Genomic DNA, 14,523 nt, shown 5'->3' with positions numbered 1-14,523 from the left:
CACTCATCTGTCAATTCTTTCTATTCTTGATAATGATTATTCTTTAATTGGGATAGAAAATTTGTAATCTTTCAAAAAGATAACAAACAATTTCAAATATGAAGTGCTACTGATGCAGTTTGAGAGGAGAGTCATTTATTATTTTTAAGCACTATTTTGGGACTTCCTCTGATGACTCAATGGTAAGGAATCCATCACAATGCAGGAATCACAGGAAATGCAGGTTTAATCTCTGAGTTGAGAAGACCCTCTGGAGAAGAAAATGGCAACCCACTCCAGCATTCTTGCCAGGATAATCCCATGGACAGAGGAGCCTGGCAGGCTACAGTCTATGGGGTCACAAACAGTCAGACACAATTGAGTGACTGAGCACACATGCACAACTTTGCCTCCAGCAAGGAACAGTCACTGCAATTGAGAACTGATGAGAAGTATAACATACAAGGAATTTCCATTCTGGCGTAAGTTGCAACTATGGAAAATAGAAAACTGATATTTTGCTCCATATGAAAAATAACAGTAAGTAAAGAACAATTTTCCAGTAATGTCTCTCAAAAAGAAAAAAATAGGAAGCAAAATAGTGAATAGCACAAAGTTGTGAAAACAAAACCCCAAGTTCACATAGAGAGTAATAATACACACATTAAATATGATTCTTCAAAGCTTCCAGAACACACAGGGCAGAAGTGACTGAGGCCATCAAAGGTAGATTGAGTAAATCCATCCCCTCCACACACAAGGAAAGGTTAGAAATGAAGAGTCATTTAGCAGGACAGCTGGCAGCAACATTTGTAATCTATGAGTGTTTCCATTTCTGACATTTGGTAAAACTGGCTGAGGCAAACCAGGTGAAAGATTTTCCAGCTACCAGAAGATTAACTTCAGCATATGCTCAAGGCTCTAGTTCAAGTATTAACTCCAAATGAAACAGTGGTGTGAACCCCAAGGATAGACCAAATTTCAGAAGACTCTGCTTGCCTTGGAGAGTCTCTCAGAGAGGCAAGGAGTGGCTGTGGCTCACCCTGGGGACACAGACCTGGTGGCAGCCATTCCCGGGAGCCGCCCCTACACGTGTACACTGGTGCGGGCAGACACCAGCAAGGAATTCTCTCATCTGTACACTCCCGATTCTCACCTTCAACTAATAAGAAATAAAACTGAGAAAATATACATTATCAATCATGAAGCTAACCGAATTAAAACTTTCTTGATAAGCAGGAACAAGATCAAACACTGTCCCCTTAAACCCTTCCTCTTTGACATAAACCTATGACCACATATATATTCTTTCCACAAACCAACTGAGAATATAGTTCTTATTCTTTCACAAGAATTCTTCACAACTCTGAAATCATAAACATTCTTTAAATGAGCAGAAGTTAATACCACACCATCCATATTCAGGATTCTCTGAGAGTCTGAGTCTCTGAGACAGACTTTTTATTTTGGCCACACCATGTGGCATGCAGAATCTTAGTTCCCTGACCAGGGATCAAAAACCCTCGCATCTGCACTGTGGGGCATGGAGTCTTAACCACCAGACTGTCAGGGAAGCTCATGGTAGACATTTCTTGATAGAGTCCTTAGTATTCAGCCTCCTGAAAGCACCTGATATTGGGTCCCACTGCTTCTTAGGTAACTTCTTGCAGGGTTAGGTTAGAAACTAGAACTTCTGCAGTGGATAGAATTCCTCCTCCAAGCTAATGTACTTGAAACATTTCTCACCCAATTTCCCCATATCTCATTCAGGAAATAAAGACACAAAAATAGAAACAAGCTAACAAAGAAAAACACTTGAGTGAAACATATAAGCAGAAAAGAGTGAGCTTGTAGGGGGAAAAAAAAAAAAAAAATGAACAGGCAGTTAATCTTTAGAACTGGGGGAATTCTAAAGTGGAGTTGAGAAAAATTCAGAGATAAGGAGGAAAAGCAGTGAATCTGGGAAATCATAATCACCAGCATTCTAGATATCCTAGCCTTCACTCATCTTTTACACGGTGGTCTTCAACCTGACTGCACCTTAGCATCACCTGGGAGGGGATAAGTGCACTCTGATGCCGAGGCCCAGCCTCCAGAAACTGCTTTAGGTTCAACTGATTAGGGATGAAGCCTGAAGATTCCTCACCCTATAGATTCTGGATGCAGAAACTAACCCCATGTAAGCATCTGCTAACCTCCACTCTTACACGGTCTTGGCATCTGAGCCTGGAATGTCTACAGAACGGCTCAGAAGGAATTACAATGATCACAAAGAGTTTTAATCAGAGTTCCATGGTTTCATGCTTCCAGAAAAATCCTTATAAACCCAAGTCCAGAGATTACAGTATTGAAATTGAAAATTTTCATTCTGCACAGTAGGAAAACTAAAATTTCAGATAAAACTATATTTAAAGCACATTAATAAAAAGGTGAGTCAAAATCAGCCTTGAAAGTTATCACTAAAAAGAGGAGAATTAGAATAGAGCTAACAAGGATATCAGCCTTCTTTAAAAGTAGCCTTGTCTTGATTTTGGAATCATAAATACATTATACAGAATTATAATCATAAAAGAACTAATTTTTTAAAAAGCAATTCCTAAAATTTCAAAGTAAATTTAAATGAAAATACCTAAATATCTACCCATCCTGTTGGTTCACAGAGCCATACAAAAAACAACTATCAAAAGTGATTTTATTTTTTTTTCCAAAAGTGATTTTAAATAAAACAATTTGAAAACACATTCTCTGTGTCATACACCCACATGAAGACAATATGAACTGCAAAAAGATAAATCTTACAATGTTTTCAGAAGTCACATTATAAGATAAAACAAATGAATAATTATGTTGATATCAATGAGAATTGGGCTTAGACATGGGACAAAGAGAATAGATGATGGGAGAAAAGAGATACAGATGTAAGCACAATAAGATGAAGTAAAAACACTAGTGTCCTGCATCTGACTTGGATTGGAAACACCCATGTAAACATATTTGTTTACCTTAAAAAATGTTTTCTAACTTGGTCTAATGAAAAAAGCCAAGAAACAATAACCAAGAGCAATAAGCTCCTCTAGCACCCAGACTATAGTCTTTAAATACCATTTCACACTAAAAGAAGACAGGGATGCTTGGAGAAATGCATGATTCCAGGGCTGAGCAAATGCTATACAAAATGAACTAGAAATATCCTGTCATACCAGAAAGCAAAAAACAAAAGACATGAAAAAAAAAAAAAAAACTAGCCAAGACTTCTAGAGTATGTGCAGAAGACTTAGGACCCAATCTGAATAGACTCCCACTGCCCAAATATGGCCAAAGGTTGGCACATGCATAACAAATGAAATGGACTGAAGCAGATCAGAAACACTGAAATCCATGAGCTCAAACTGACATTCACAAAACCAAACAACAATAAAAACTCACTAGCCCCTCTCCTCACTAGAGGAGAACAATTCATCATTTTGAAAACAGGTTTTAAAAACTGAAAAAATTATTTTCCCCTACTCTCCCTATAAATTCTATAGTTCAGTGTTAACCAAAGAACTTAAAACATCTCCATTTTGCAACCCTTAATAAATTAATGGACCTTGAGCAAGGATCATGAATAGCTCCAACATCACAAACACATACACACAAAAGATGTTATGTACCTTATAAGGGATATATACAACCCTACCCCCTTCATAGATGAAAGGAAGGGGTAAAGAAAATCCAAATGAGCTACATCAAACTTCTAGACCTAAACACCAACCTAAGGTGCCAGAGGAATATGTGAATTGACACAGGGGGAAAAGCGATCAGCCAAATCCAGGCTGTGGGAATCTCTACAGGACAAACAACCTAGAGGCATGGGGTGGAGGGGAACAGAAAAGCAATCTGTATAACCTATGTCAGCTAAATGTACCTTATTTTATACTGATTCCAACAGAAGAGGGGGAAAAGACAACTGTGAGCACTGGCTAGATATTTATGATATGAAAATTTATGAATAATAATAATAATGTTGATGCTAAATATGTTTAGTGGGAGGGGATTCCATATCTTTTAAAGATACATACTAAAATATTTATGGATAAAAATAATATGATGTCTTGGAACTGCTTTAAAATAATCTTGGGAAGTGAGGGTGAGTCTCAGATGACCCAAGACTGCTCATTATGGCAATTATTGAAGCTGACTTAGGGTGACAGAGAGGGTTATTTTCCTTTACCCTTCTGAGTTCTTAGCTGAGGATCTCTGTAATAAATGAGAGAATAGCAGAGAAAATCAAACAGAAGTTTATTAACATGTATATTTCTGATACACATGTGAAATATCAAGAAGAACTGAGTAACTCCCTGAGATGCCCAAGCCACCACCTTAAATGCATCTCCAGCTAAAGACAGAAGGAAAGGTGATGGGACACCTATGAGAGGTTAACAGGAAAAGCGGCTTAAACTACAGCAGGGTTGGGTGTGTTATGCAGATTTCACTCTTCTTGACTGTCCTTCAATAGGATCCTGCTATGATTTAGAGCCATCCTTCTTTTTCTGGTACCAGAGAGGGAGACACCTTTACAAACGGAGACTTCCTTTATCAATGTAAATGTCCCTCAGAAGAATAACTTCTATTGTGTCTTCAGAGTTTCTCCTGTGTCTATTTCTGAAAAACAGAATCAACACACAACAATCTTTCTGCCAGACAGCCCTGTTCTGGAGTGACACATTGTGTTACCTTTCATTCTATTTTTATATTTTTGAAATGTTCTTAAAAATCTACAGGAAATTAAAAACAAAACAAAACAAAAAAACACTATAGAAAGCAGGTGACAGAGGGTCCAGAGCCGTTGCTAGAAAAACAGTTCCTCTTGGCTCTGAGCCTCAGTGGAGGCTGTGGGAGGAAAGGACAGAACACAGAGAACACCGGCCTAGGACTCACAACACTGCGCTTCAGAAACCAGGTCGGCCACCTGCAAGTCACATGACCCTAAGCCCGTCTTGTGTCCTCCTGGGCCTCTGCGTCTTTATCTATGAAAATACCCACCTTTCCTCCCTCAGAGGAATCCTGGGACAACTAAACGAGCTACAACAGCTCAGAGTGCTCTGAAACCACCATAAAAACAAGGGTTTTTCATCACTTTTATTATTAGAAGTCCTGGTAAGAGATTTATTCTTAATGGCAGAGCCTGATTTCACAAAGGGCTTGGAGAACTCATTGTTGCTCACAGGTGGTCACAGTGGAATAAGAACTCTTGAGAAAAGTCATGTGTAAAGACAAATTTTCTAGATTGCAATTAAAGTTTCACTTCTAAGCAGATTGCTAGAATTTTTAACCATTATGAATGTAATCTTTTAAAAAGAGTCTCCTACTTCCCTGACTACATAAAGAAAATGGATTGAGGGGGTGGAGGAAACAAGTGAAACAGGTGAGGGAACTTAAGAAGTACAAATTCCAAATTATAAAATAAATAAAAGGGGATCCAGGACAAAAAATAAATATATAAAATTTTTAAAAATAAATAAATCACAGGATTATAATATATAACATAGGAAATATATTCAATAATATTGGAATAACTTTGCATGGTGACAGTTGGTAACTAAAGTTATCATGCACTGTATAAAATATTAAATCACTAATGATGCATACCAGAAACTAATATAACTTTGTAAGCCAATCATACTTCAATTTAAAAAATTCTTTAAATTTTACATTAAAAACTTACATATGCTTAGAAAAAGAAAAGAAGGTGGATATAAAACCCTCATTTATAACTCAAGGTCATCACTGTGGATATTACTAACACCTAATGGCTAATGCTATGCTCTCAAGAACCAGCAGGGGGCACACAGCAGGTCCGTTCTGCAGGTCCCTGTCTATTTGGCTCAAAGTCCCCTCTTCCTCTCCCCTGCTGTGTGGCCCTCAGTGGTTACTCTCAGCCCACAGTATCTTTGTCACCAGCAGCCACTCCTCAGCCTCTTGGGTTGAGCAAAGTGAGGGACACATGGAAGAAAGGGCTGGGGTATAAATGCAAAGCCCACTCAGCTCCTGGGGAACCAGCCCTGAGTCCAGGCACAAAGCCCATTGTGGGACGCAGAGGATTCTGTTTCCTTCCTGCCCATCAGCTGAGCTCCAAGGTGAAGGTTTACACACACATGGGCTTTCCACGGCCTCCACCTGGACCAGAGACCACCAGCAAAAGTGGATTCAGACAAAGACCAAGTGACCGGACAAGGCTGGGCCACTTCTAAGGGTCCTGGGAAGAGGACATAAGTCCCGGCAACACCTCCCCTCTCAGGGGAAGGGACTGGGTGAACCCACTCTGGCTCTCTGACGTCACCCCACTTACACACCAGCAATGGTGACCTCACCTCTCAGAGAGAAGCGCTGATGACCTGGGGAGGTGGTCTCTGTGACTCAGGCCCAGGCAGAGGCTTCAGGCTCCTCCTCTCCAGCCTGAGGGCCCTGGGCAGTCGGAGACCTGTCCTCCCCACCCACAGTACCCGTGGAGGTGCACACAGGGGCCAGGTATGTTGGGAACTCTCCGGCTGCTCTGTTCTAATTAGGAGTGACTGGCAAGGGTTCCTTTGCCTGGTGCTTGTTTCTCTGAGAGGTAGAGATACACCTCAGTTCTCACAGAACAGCCCATGGAATTCTCCAGGCCAGAATACTGGAATGGGTAGCCTTTCCCTTGTCCAAGGTCTCCCTCATTGCAGGCAGATTCCTTATCATCTAAGCTATCAGGGAATCCCTTCTCATAGGACAGAGGTTTTCATATCTCAAAATTCTAAAACCCTAAACGCCTCACCCTGGACTGATGTCACCCTGCATTTTCTCACTGGTGCCGCCAGGAGTACCTGGGAGGCCCTGCTCTTGCTTTGAGGTGGTAAGAGCACACTGCTTGGGATCATGGATGATCCACAGGGCGTTCTGTGCACCTGAGGGATTAAAAGAGGGCTGGAGATCAAAAAGGAAACATGTTAGTGTTTTAGAAAATCCTGGGCTGAGTTTAGATCTTCCACCATCTAAAATATAAAGAACAACAAGCAGTATAGATTGATCACAACACAGGAATTGCTTCAGAAAATCAATTATTTAACTAACTAGTACTGCTACTAGTACTAGCAGTACTACCACAGAGATGAGCCCCTACATTTACATCCTCTACCCCCCACTTGTCCGCCATGACCACCCAGCAACCAACCTCCTGAAAGGGCCCAGGGTTCCACCAGTGTCACCTCATGCAGCCCCCGGCCTGGTCTTCCTGGATCCCCAGCAGGAAGTATTACTGGGGCTGGAAAACTGTGAAATCAACACTCCCAGCACCACAGTGGGGAGGATTCCATCTCAGGAAGAACCCCAGATCCTGTGGCCTTTCCCTCTATGTCTGCTTCTCCCATGAGCTGCCATAGCCAAGACCCAGGACTCATATTAGAATGGGATCCATTCAAGGCTTAGTGACCCCACTCAAGGGCCTAACAGCCCAGGACAGCAAAAAAAAAAAAAAAAAAACAGCAGCTCAGTTCAAACCCAGCCACATGGGCTATGCTTTGAGACCCACTTGACTTTAAGACTCTTTAGCATCTGGCACCAAAGAGAAACTAGAGAACCAGGACAGCAGAGAAAGACCTGCTCCAGGATATGATCCAACATTAAACCCTGAGGCCACTCATTCAACCAGGCATCTGGCATGAGTCACAGGCAGACACCAAGGCCCCAGGGTTTCCTGACAAGCAGAATTCATGAGAGCTCTGCTGTATGAGGTCAGGAAATCCTGCACAAAACAGCCACACCAGCTTGCCACCTGTGTATTTCAAACAGACTTACTGTCACTGTGTGGAAATACCATCACTGGGACAGCTGCACGCGGGACAAAGAAGGGCTGGGACAGCCTGAAGGGCTCCTGCTGCCTCTCCCACCCCCTGCCCTTCACAAGGCACTGCAGTATCCAGGTGGTCAGTGCCCTCTCAAAGGTGGCACTCTGCCCCACACACCTGTCCCACCCTCTGGCACAATGGCCAATCCTCTTCTGACATCAGTGAGAACTCCATCCCCCAGGGCCACCCAGTCACCTGGGAGCTGAGAGACTCTCCGTCTCTCCAGTTGTGTGGGGTGGACTTCACCTGCCCAGCTGCCCACTGTCCGCAGGCCCTTTAGTACATCACAGCTTTAAACAAGAGCCATGCCGCCCACCCGTGAACCACCTGGCCCACCCACCTCACCCCCAACACGATGGACTGATGACAACTCACACCTTCTCCACCTAAAACACCCCTTTCACGGCAGCTGCCTCTTCCATCCCTCCTGCTCTCACACACTCACAGCCCGCCCGTGTCCCTAAGGCAGCGCTAAGGGACCACGGAGAGCACGAGCCACCCAGGGGGGTCTGCCGCAGACCTCCAGCAGGTCAGCCAGAACAGGGGGCTGACGGCACTGTGTCCCCAGGTGGACTGTCCTCTGGGGGGTCTTGACCCAGGATACTCAAGGTCATGGAGGTCACTGACCTCACGGCTTTCTGTCTCTGATTTGCCCTGCACATCCCCTCCTCCACCTCCTGCCAATGCCAGGCTCCCAGGATCCCCCTTCAACCAGGAATCCATGCCCACAGCCAGGGAAAGAAAGCAGCATGGAGGGTGCAGAGAATTCACGGTGAAGCTGGAGCTCCTCCCCAGGGGGGCTTTGGCTCACAGTGCCAGCCCACAGGGAAGGGGGCAGCCTGGAGAAAGGTGTGCTCTTAGGAGTTCTGGGCGGCTACAGACCAGATGCAGGGCCCTGGGTTCTGTTCCCCTGGAAGAGGAGAGGCGATGGTATCTTCTTAGAAAAGCATTTATCAGATGTGACCTGGTCAATGTAACAATTTTTACCTTGTTAAACTATAACAAAAGGGCCATAAAATGTACGGTTATTCTGGGCTCAGGTCCAAATTATCTTCCTCTAAATCACAGAGCACATATTGCCTGAGGCTTCTGGAATCTTTCTTTGGTCAAAGATCAGTCAGTGTTTATACTGAGCACCAGGAACTTTCTAACATAATATAAAATGTCTTTTATTTCAAGACCATCCTTCCACAACATTCTTTAATCCATTAAAAGAAAAATAGTAACCCCTGGAGTCCAGTCCTTGTCCATTCTAAAGACAAATACAACCTCTGAGCTCCATCATGTTTCCGTGAGGGTTCATCCTCAGACCTTAGACCACTGGCCTCTCTCCCCACCCGTCCCGTCCACCTCAGTGCTGAGACACATACACCAAAAAGCAATGCACAGTGTGAAAATCTTTTACCTCAAGAAATGCAAACATTCCCCAAATTAAATAGGATTTCCAGTAACACTTTACGATTGCTTTCATTAAGGAAGGCTCCTGTGCGTCTTTCTGGGCTCTCTTAACTTCCTGATCCCAGTACCTGCGACGAGAAACAGAGCACAGTGAAGAACAGCGTGTCCCCCCAGGGAAACGGGGAGGGGCGGAGTGGGAGATGGGCCTTCACTACAGGCGCTCTGTGGGGCCCCATAGATGCTGGATAACTGCTCACAGGGCTCCTGAAAGATGAGCGGTGCAGACTCTGAAGCACCAGAGGAACAGGCCTTGAGGGAAAAGTTTCAGATTCTGGAAACAAGTTCCTGCCGAGATTTGCTGGATTCACAGGTCATGAGCAGCTCAGGAGGGCAGACACCCTCCTCCAGGGACCCCGCCTCCAGGGACAGAGCTTGGCCTCCAGGGCTGTGGCTGCGGGCTCCCTCCACATCCACAGATGTACAGGGAACATGGGCTCCCCCAGCCTCCAAAGTGGGCTAAGCCCGGGGTCAGCCTGAGGGGGTGAGCGTGCAGAGTCAGGAGAGGAGTCTCAGAAGAACCCAGAGGAAGGCAAACCGGCCCCCCCCCCCCCAACACACACACTTCTAGCTGCACGTGGAAATTCTCACTCTCCCTCCCTTCTCCCTGCTGCCTGTGCTCACCCTTGCAGCTCTTCTCCAAGGCACTGGGAGCGATCTTCCGGAAGCACCGAGTACATGTCATCTGGTTCTAATTTCCGTTTGTGACCAATTTTAAACAAGGGGTTTAGCCACCTGTTAAACATTAAAAGGAGAGTAACATACATCTAAACTACACATCTCTAGTTAGAAACCTACATTCATGGACATTGTTTAAAAAAAAGTCTACATTTTAAATATATAAAGATACCAGGGGAAATTAGACATGTGCTTACACACATACATTCTAGGTATAGGAAAGTCATGCTGGCTTATACATGGTATAACAATTAAAGCAGGCTATTTGTGGCCTACTGTACATACATTGTACTGCTTTAATTATTAAGGAAAAATATATCTAGAAATGAAAATAAAGTAACAGTGTTTCAGGCAAGCAGAATAGAGCTGAATGGCCGTTGTGGGTAAGGCTGCAGATATGTCCCTGTATTACTGAGGACTTAAATCTTCTGAACTGTATCAGATTCAAGGATACCTAGGTAGTGCTAGTGGTAAAGAACCCGTCTGCTAATGCAGGAGATGTAAAAGATGCTGGCTCTATCCCTAGGTTGGGAAGATCCCCTGGAGAAGGAAATAACAACTCACTCCAGTATTCATGCCTGGAAAATCCCATGGACAGGGGAGCCTGATGGGCTACAGTCCATGGGGCCACAAAGAGTCAGATATGACTGAAGTGTCTTAGCACCAGTCATATTCAAAGTGGTTTCAACCTTGAGGTCAAGATCTCCTTAGGTCAGCTGTCAACACAGAGGGATTTTTACAGGGCATTATCTTATGGACACAACACCCTGAGCCTAACAGGCTCTGGACCCTGACCTCCTTACAGTCCTGTCAGACTCCCCTCAGCCAGAACACTCATGTGAGCCTCTTTCTGACCCCAACCTCCTGAAGTCATTCTAAAGATAAGTAACACCTTCCCAACTAAAATGCACAGTTGATTCTTCTTATGATCCTCCATGCTATCACTCCCTGGCAGATTCATTTATCTTAAAAAGTAACATTCAAACATCCAAAAGGGCTGGAGTTTTACTGACTGTTGGATCTGTCACCATCAGCCTCAGTTGGGGAATAAATATAGCTCATCAGACTTTCAGGGAACTCCATTAGCAACTGACAGCATCACCAAACTAGGTTTAATTCCTCCACGCCCAGGCTTCTGCCCGGGGACATCAAGGTTGCCCCCACTGCCACCACACCCCTGCAAAGGTGTATGTGTTAGTCAAATCCCTGTTTCCTGGGGGTCCAACCAACTGTTCACTATGAGCCCTCCACCTACAGGCATGGCCAACTGTAGATAGTTACCATGCTTATGGGCTCTGGGGACAGGATCATACCAAACATGGAGGGGTCTGGCCATGCAGTAAGTACCCTGGATGGAAGGGCACCACCATGAACCTAATTGTGACTCAAGAAAACCCAAAGACAGTGTGTGCACCCCTGAGGGAGGTTTATTCCTCGAGGCCCCTATGGCAAGGGCCACCCACATTGGGCCATCAACTGTCTCCAAGAAAACTCTACCAGGGGACACTGGGCTATAGGTTGTTCACACCCAGATCAAGGTTACATTCAGATTTTAATTACACTCACACAACCTGTGAATCAAAGGGAGCCATTCATCTAATCAGGAGGGGAGCTGGCCTGGTAATAGCAGTTGTCACTCTTGTAGGATCCCTAGTGAGCTTAGCATGAGAAACAATTTATAATACCCTAACTATATACATATATATATATATATATATATATAAGTCAGTCAGAGACTGGCCTGGGTAAGGAGGGAAACCAGTTCTAACCTTAGAATGATAAAATCTCACTGGACCCTCTGGCCCACATGACACTTGACCACCCCAAAGCTCTTGATTACCTGCTGGCTGATCAAGGGGGAATTTGTGCCCCAGCAACCATTGCCTATTGTTTCTATGTTAACACAAGTGGTCAGAAAGAAGAGAGGGCATACCCAACTGCCAGAGAAAGCTGCTTGCAGACAAAGACAAATATCATATAGTATCACTTATACATGGAATCTTTAAAAAACAGTGCAAATGAACTTACCTACCAAACAGATATAGAGTTACAGATGTAGAAAATGAACTTATGCTTACCAGGGGGTAAGGGAAGAAGGGACAATTGGGAGACTGGGACTGACATATAGACTACTATATTCATGTCCAGCTCTTTGTGACCCCATGAACTGTAGCCCACTAAGCTCCTCCGTCCATGGTATATCCCAGGCAAAAATACTGGAGTGGGATGCCATTTCCTTCTCCAGGGGATCTTCCCAACCCACAGATCTAAACCCAGGTCTCCTACACTGCAGCTGGATCCTCTACTGTCTGAGTCACCAGGGAAGAATATATAAAATAAATAAGTAATAAGAACCTACTGTATAGAAGAGGGAAATCTACTAAATACTCTGTAATAGCCTTTATTTTTCTTTTTTTAAAGAAAAAAATCTTTTTTAGAAAGTGGATATATGTATAATTGACTTACTTTGCTATACTCCTGAAACTAACACAACATTGTAAATTAACTATACTCCAATAAAAAGAAATGTTTTTAATAGACAGGCCACTTGACTAAATACTCAGAACAAGAATGGCCTGACTGAACAAATCTGTAACAGTTTCAAAAGAAGGATTCCCAGCTTCCCTGGGCTTCTAAGGCCATTCTTAGACTCCCTACAATTACTCTCCTCCTCTTGCTCTTTGGTCCATGATTCGTCAATTGCCTCATTAGTTTTATCTCTTGGAGAACTGAGACAATCAAGCGGCAGATTATCTTTATCCAGGGCTATGGGAAACTGGGACTCTAGCTTGGTGACAATCAGATTTATTTTGCTTGAATCAGGAAAATTCTGATCCTCTAACCCAACATATGACAATGCCTAAGTTCAGCAGAAAGCAGTATCAAAAGACCAACCTTTGCCCCTTTAGACTCCATCAGCAACGAGGAGCAGTAAAAAGGAAAGGCTGTTGCCCCAGAATTATATCCCTGCCCCTTTCTCAAATGGAAACCAACTGCTCTTATCTGAGTTTCAGACTTAATCATAAAAGGAAAGAGAAAAATAAGAACTGATTAGAACTAGCCAGGACCCAAATGGCAGAAGACCTAACATCCAGTAGACACAGAGCATCGTTACACATTCACTGTAATATATTAGCTGCTAAATGACACACCCACCAGGACCACTACAGTTGACAGTGGCTATGGCAACAAAGTGAAGAGCTCATACAAAGACTAAAAAGGAGTGTTGTCTTAATTTCAGGTCCAAATCACACCCCGTTCTTGCATAAACCATGAATATTCCTCCCTCTCTCAACCTGATTCCCTTCTATTTGCTTCAGCCCTGCTAGATACACAGTGTCTCAGCCCAAATTGGGCTGAGAGGTTATTTGCAAACTAAGTCTCCATCTCTCCATTGAGCAAAGCTTGTGCTCTACCATTCTCACCATCAGTTTACTTATTGGTTGTGGGAATCTGAGTAGAGAAAGATACTCCCCAGTCATGATAAGGGGTCTCAATCTGGGCTAGGATCTGGGCACAAAACCAGGCAAACAATTCTATGACAAGCACAGCAGTTACATACACAAGGCACATAGATTCCAGAACCAGACAGCCTGACTTGAAATCCCACTCCACTGCTTACTAGCTGTGTGATGGTAGGCAAGCTACTCAACCTCTATTCTTCAATGTATTTAGGTGTGAAACAAGAGGTAATAGCTCCTTCCTTTCCAGCAGAAAAACTGGAAATGGGTGCCAACCAAAATAAAAGTCTCCACCTTCCATTTCTATGCACATACATTTTGAAAATCAATAAACAGAATGTGCTTTGAGAGTTTCTTGCCCTACATGAAATTAAAGAGACATTTGTCTATTTTGCTATTATTTATGGTAACCACACACATATTCCTTCTTCTAGGACCCTCTTTCCTTAAGGGCCATCAAATAGCCAAGAGATGTAGCCACATACACTGAATATATCACCATCAAAACAAGCATAGGAGCTGCCATCCCCCTGGGGATCCCCTAGGCTGTCCCATAAAAGAAGTATCAGAATTTGTGGGAAAGATGAATGAGTTAGGGTCGAGAAACAAAAGATCTAGTAATCATCCAAGTGTGATTAAAGTCCAAAGGTTCAGGCCTGCCTTTCTGTAGTCTCAGCTATTAGATGAAGACGTCATTTAAGAGCTTCAGCACTCTGCAGCATTTTTCATCTGTGTGTTTCCTCCCAGCTCAGGGGCCCTTCAGTGGTTTCAGGACCATAGGACTCCTGTGCAGGACCATCTACATCAAGACCATGCACTGCTTCTCTGAGCTAGAGATCTGGATAAGACCCCACAGGTTTCAGGGACCCCATCCCCAGGGTTTGGTCCTCTGTCGGGAGCCATATTGGGAGATCCCACCCATGACAAGGTCATGAGGAGAAGACCTGAAACGCAAGGCTGTTTAGGCTACAAGGGACCCTCCAGGTTGACCCCGGTCTCTACCCCACCCTATAGCCTTCCCCTCTTGCTGTTGTCCTTGTTCGTCCTGTTGCGGACCTTTGCATTGCCTGCCGAGAGCTCTCCTGCTCCTC

The 14,523-nt window shown here is 43.9% G+C and overlaps 1 protein-coding gene across 32 annotated transcripts in view; it reads right to left on the bottom strand.

Annotated features, from left to right (window-relative positions):
• LOC133049270 (ATP-binding cassette sub-family C member 4-like) overlaps positions 1-14,523 on the bottom strand; it is a 374,395-nt gene that overhangs the window by 357,749 nt on the left and 2,123 nt on the right. For all 32 annotated transcript variants that reach the window (XR_009691263.1, XR_009691264.1, XR_009691268.1 and 29 more), the window contains exons 2-3: positions 9,918-10,028; positions 9,244-9,364 (exon numbers count right to left, since the gene is read on the bottom strand). Coding sequence is in view for 18 of the 32 variants with exons in the window: in XM_061133239.1 (XP_060989222.1) it covers positions 9,244-9,364; positions 9,918-10,028 (232 nt within the window). In the remaining 14 variants the exon portion in view is untranslated. The remainder of the gene's footprint in view (positions 1-9,243; positions 9,365-9,917; positions 10,029-14,523) is intronic.

This window comes from Dama dama, chromosome 30 (genome assembly GCF_033118175.1).
Source record: "Dama dama isolate Ldn47 chromosome 30, ASM3311817v1, whole genome shotgun sequence".
NCBI classification, from domain to species: Eukaryota; Metazoa; Chordata; class Mammalia; order Artiodactyla; family Cervidae; genus Dama; species Dama dama.
The sequence above is the reverse complement of the archived record's forward strand: the minus strand, read 5'-3'. Positions and strand labels throughout refer to the sequence as shown.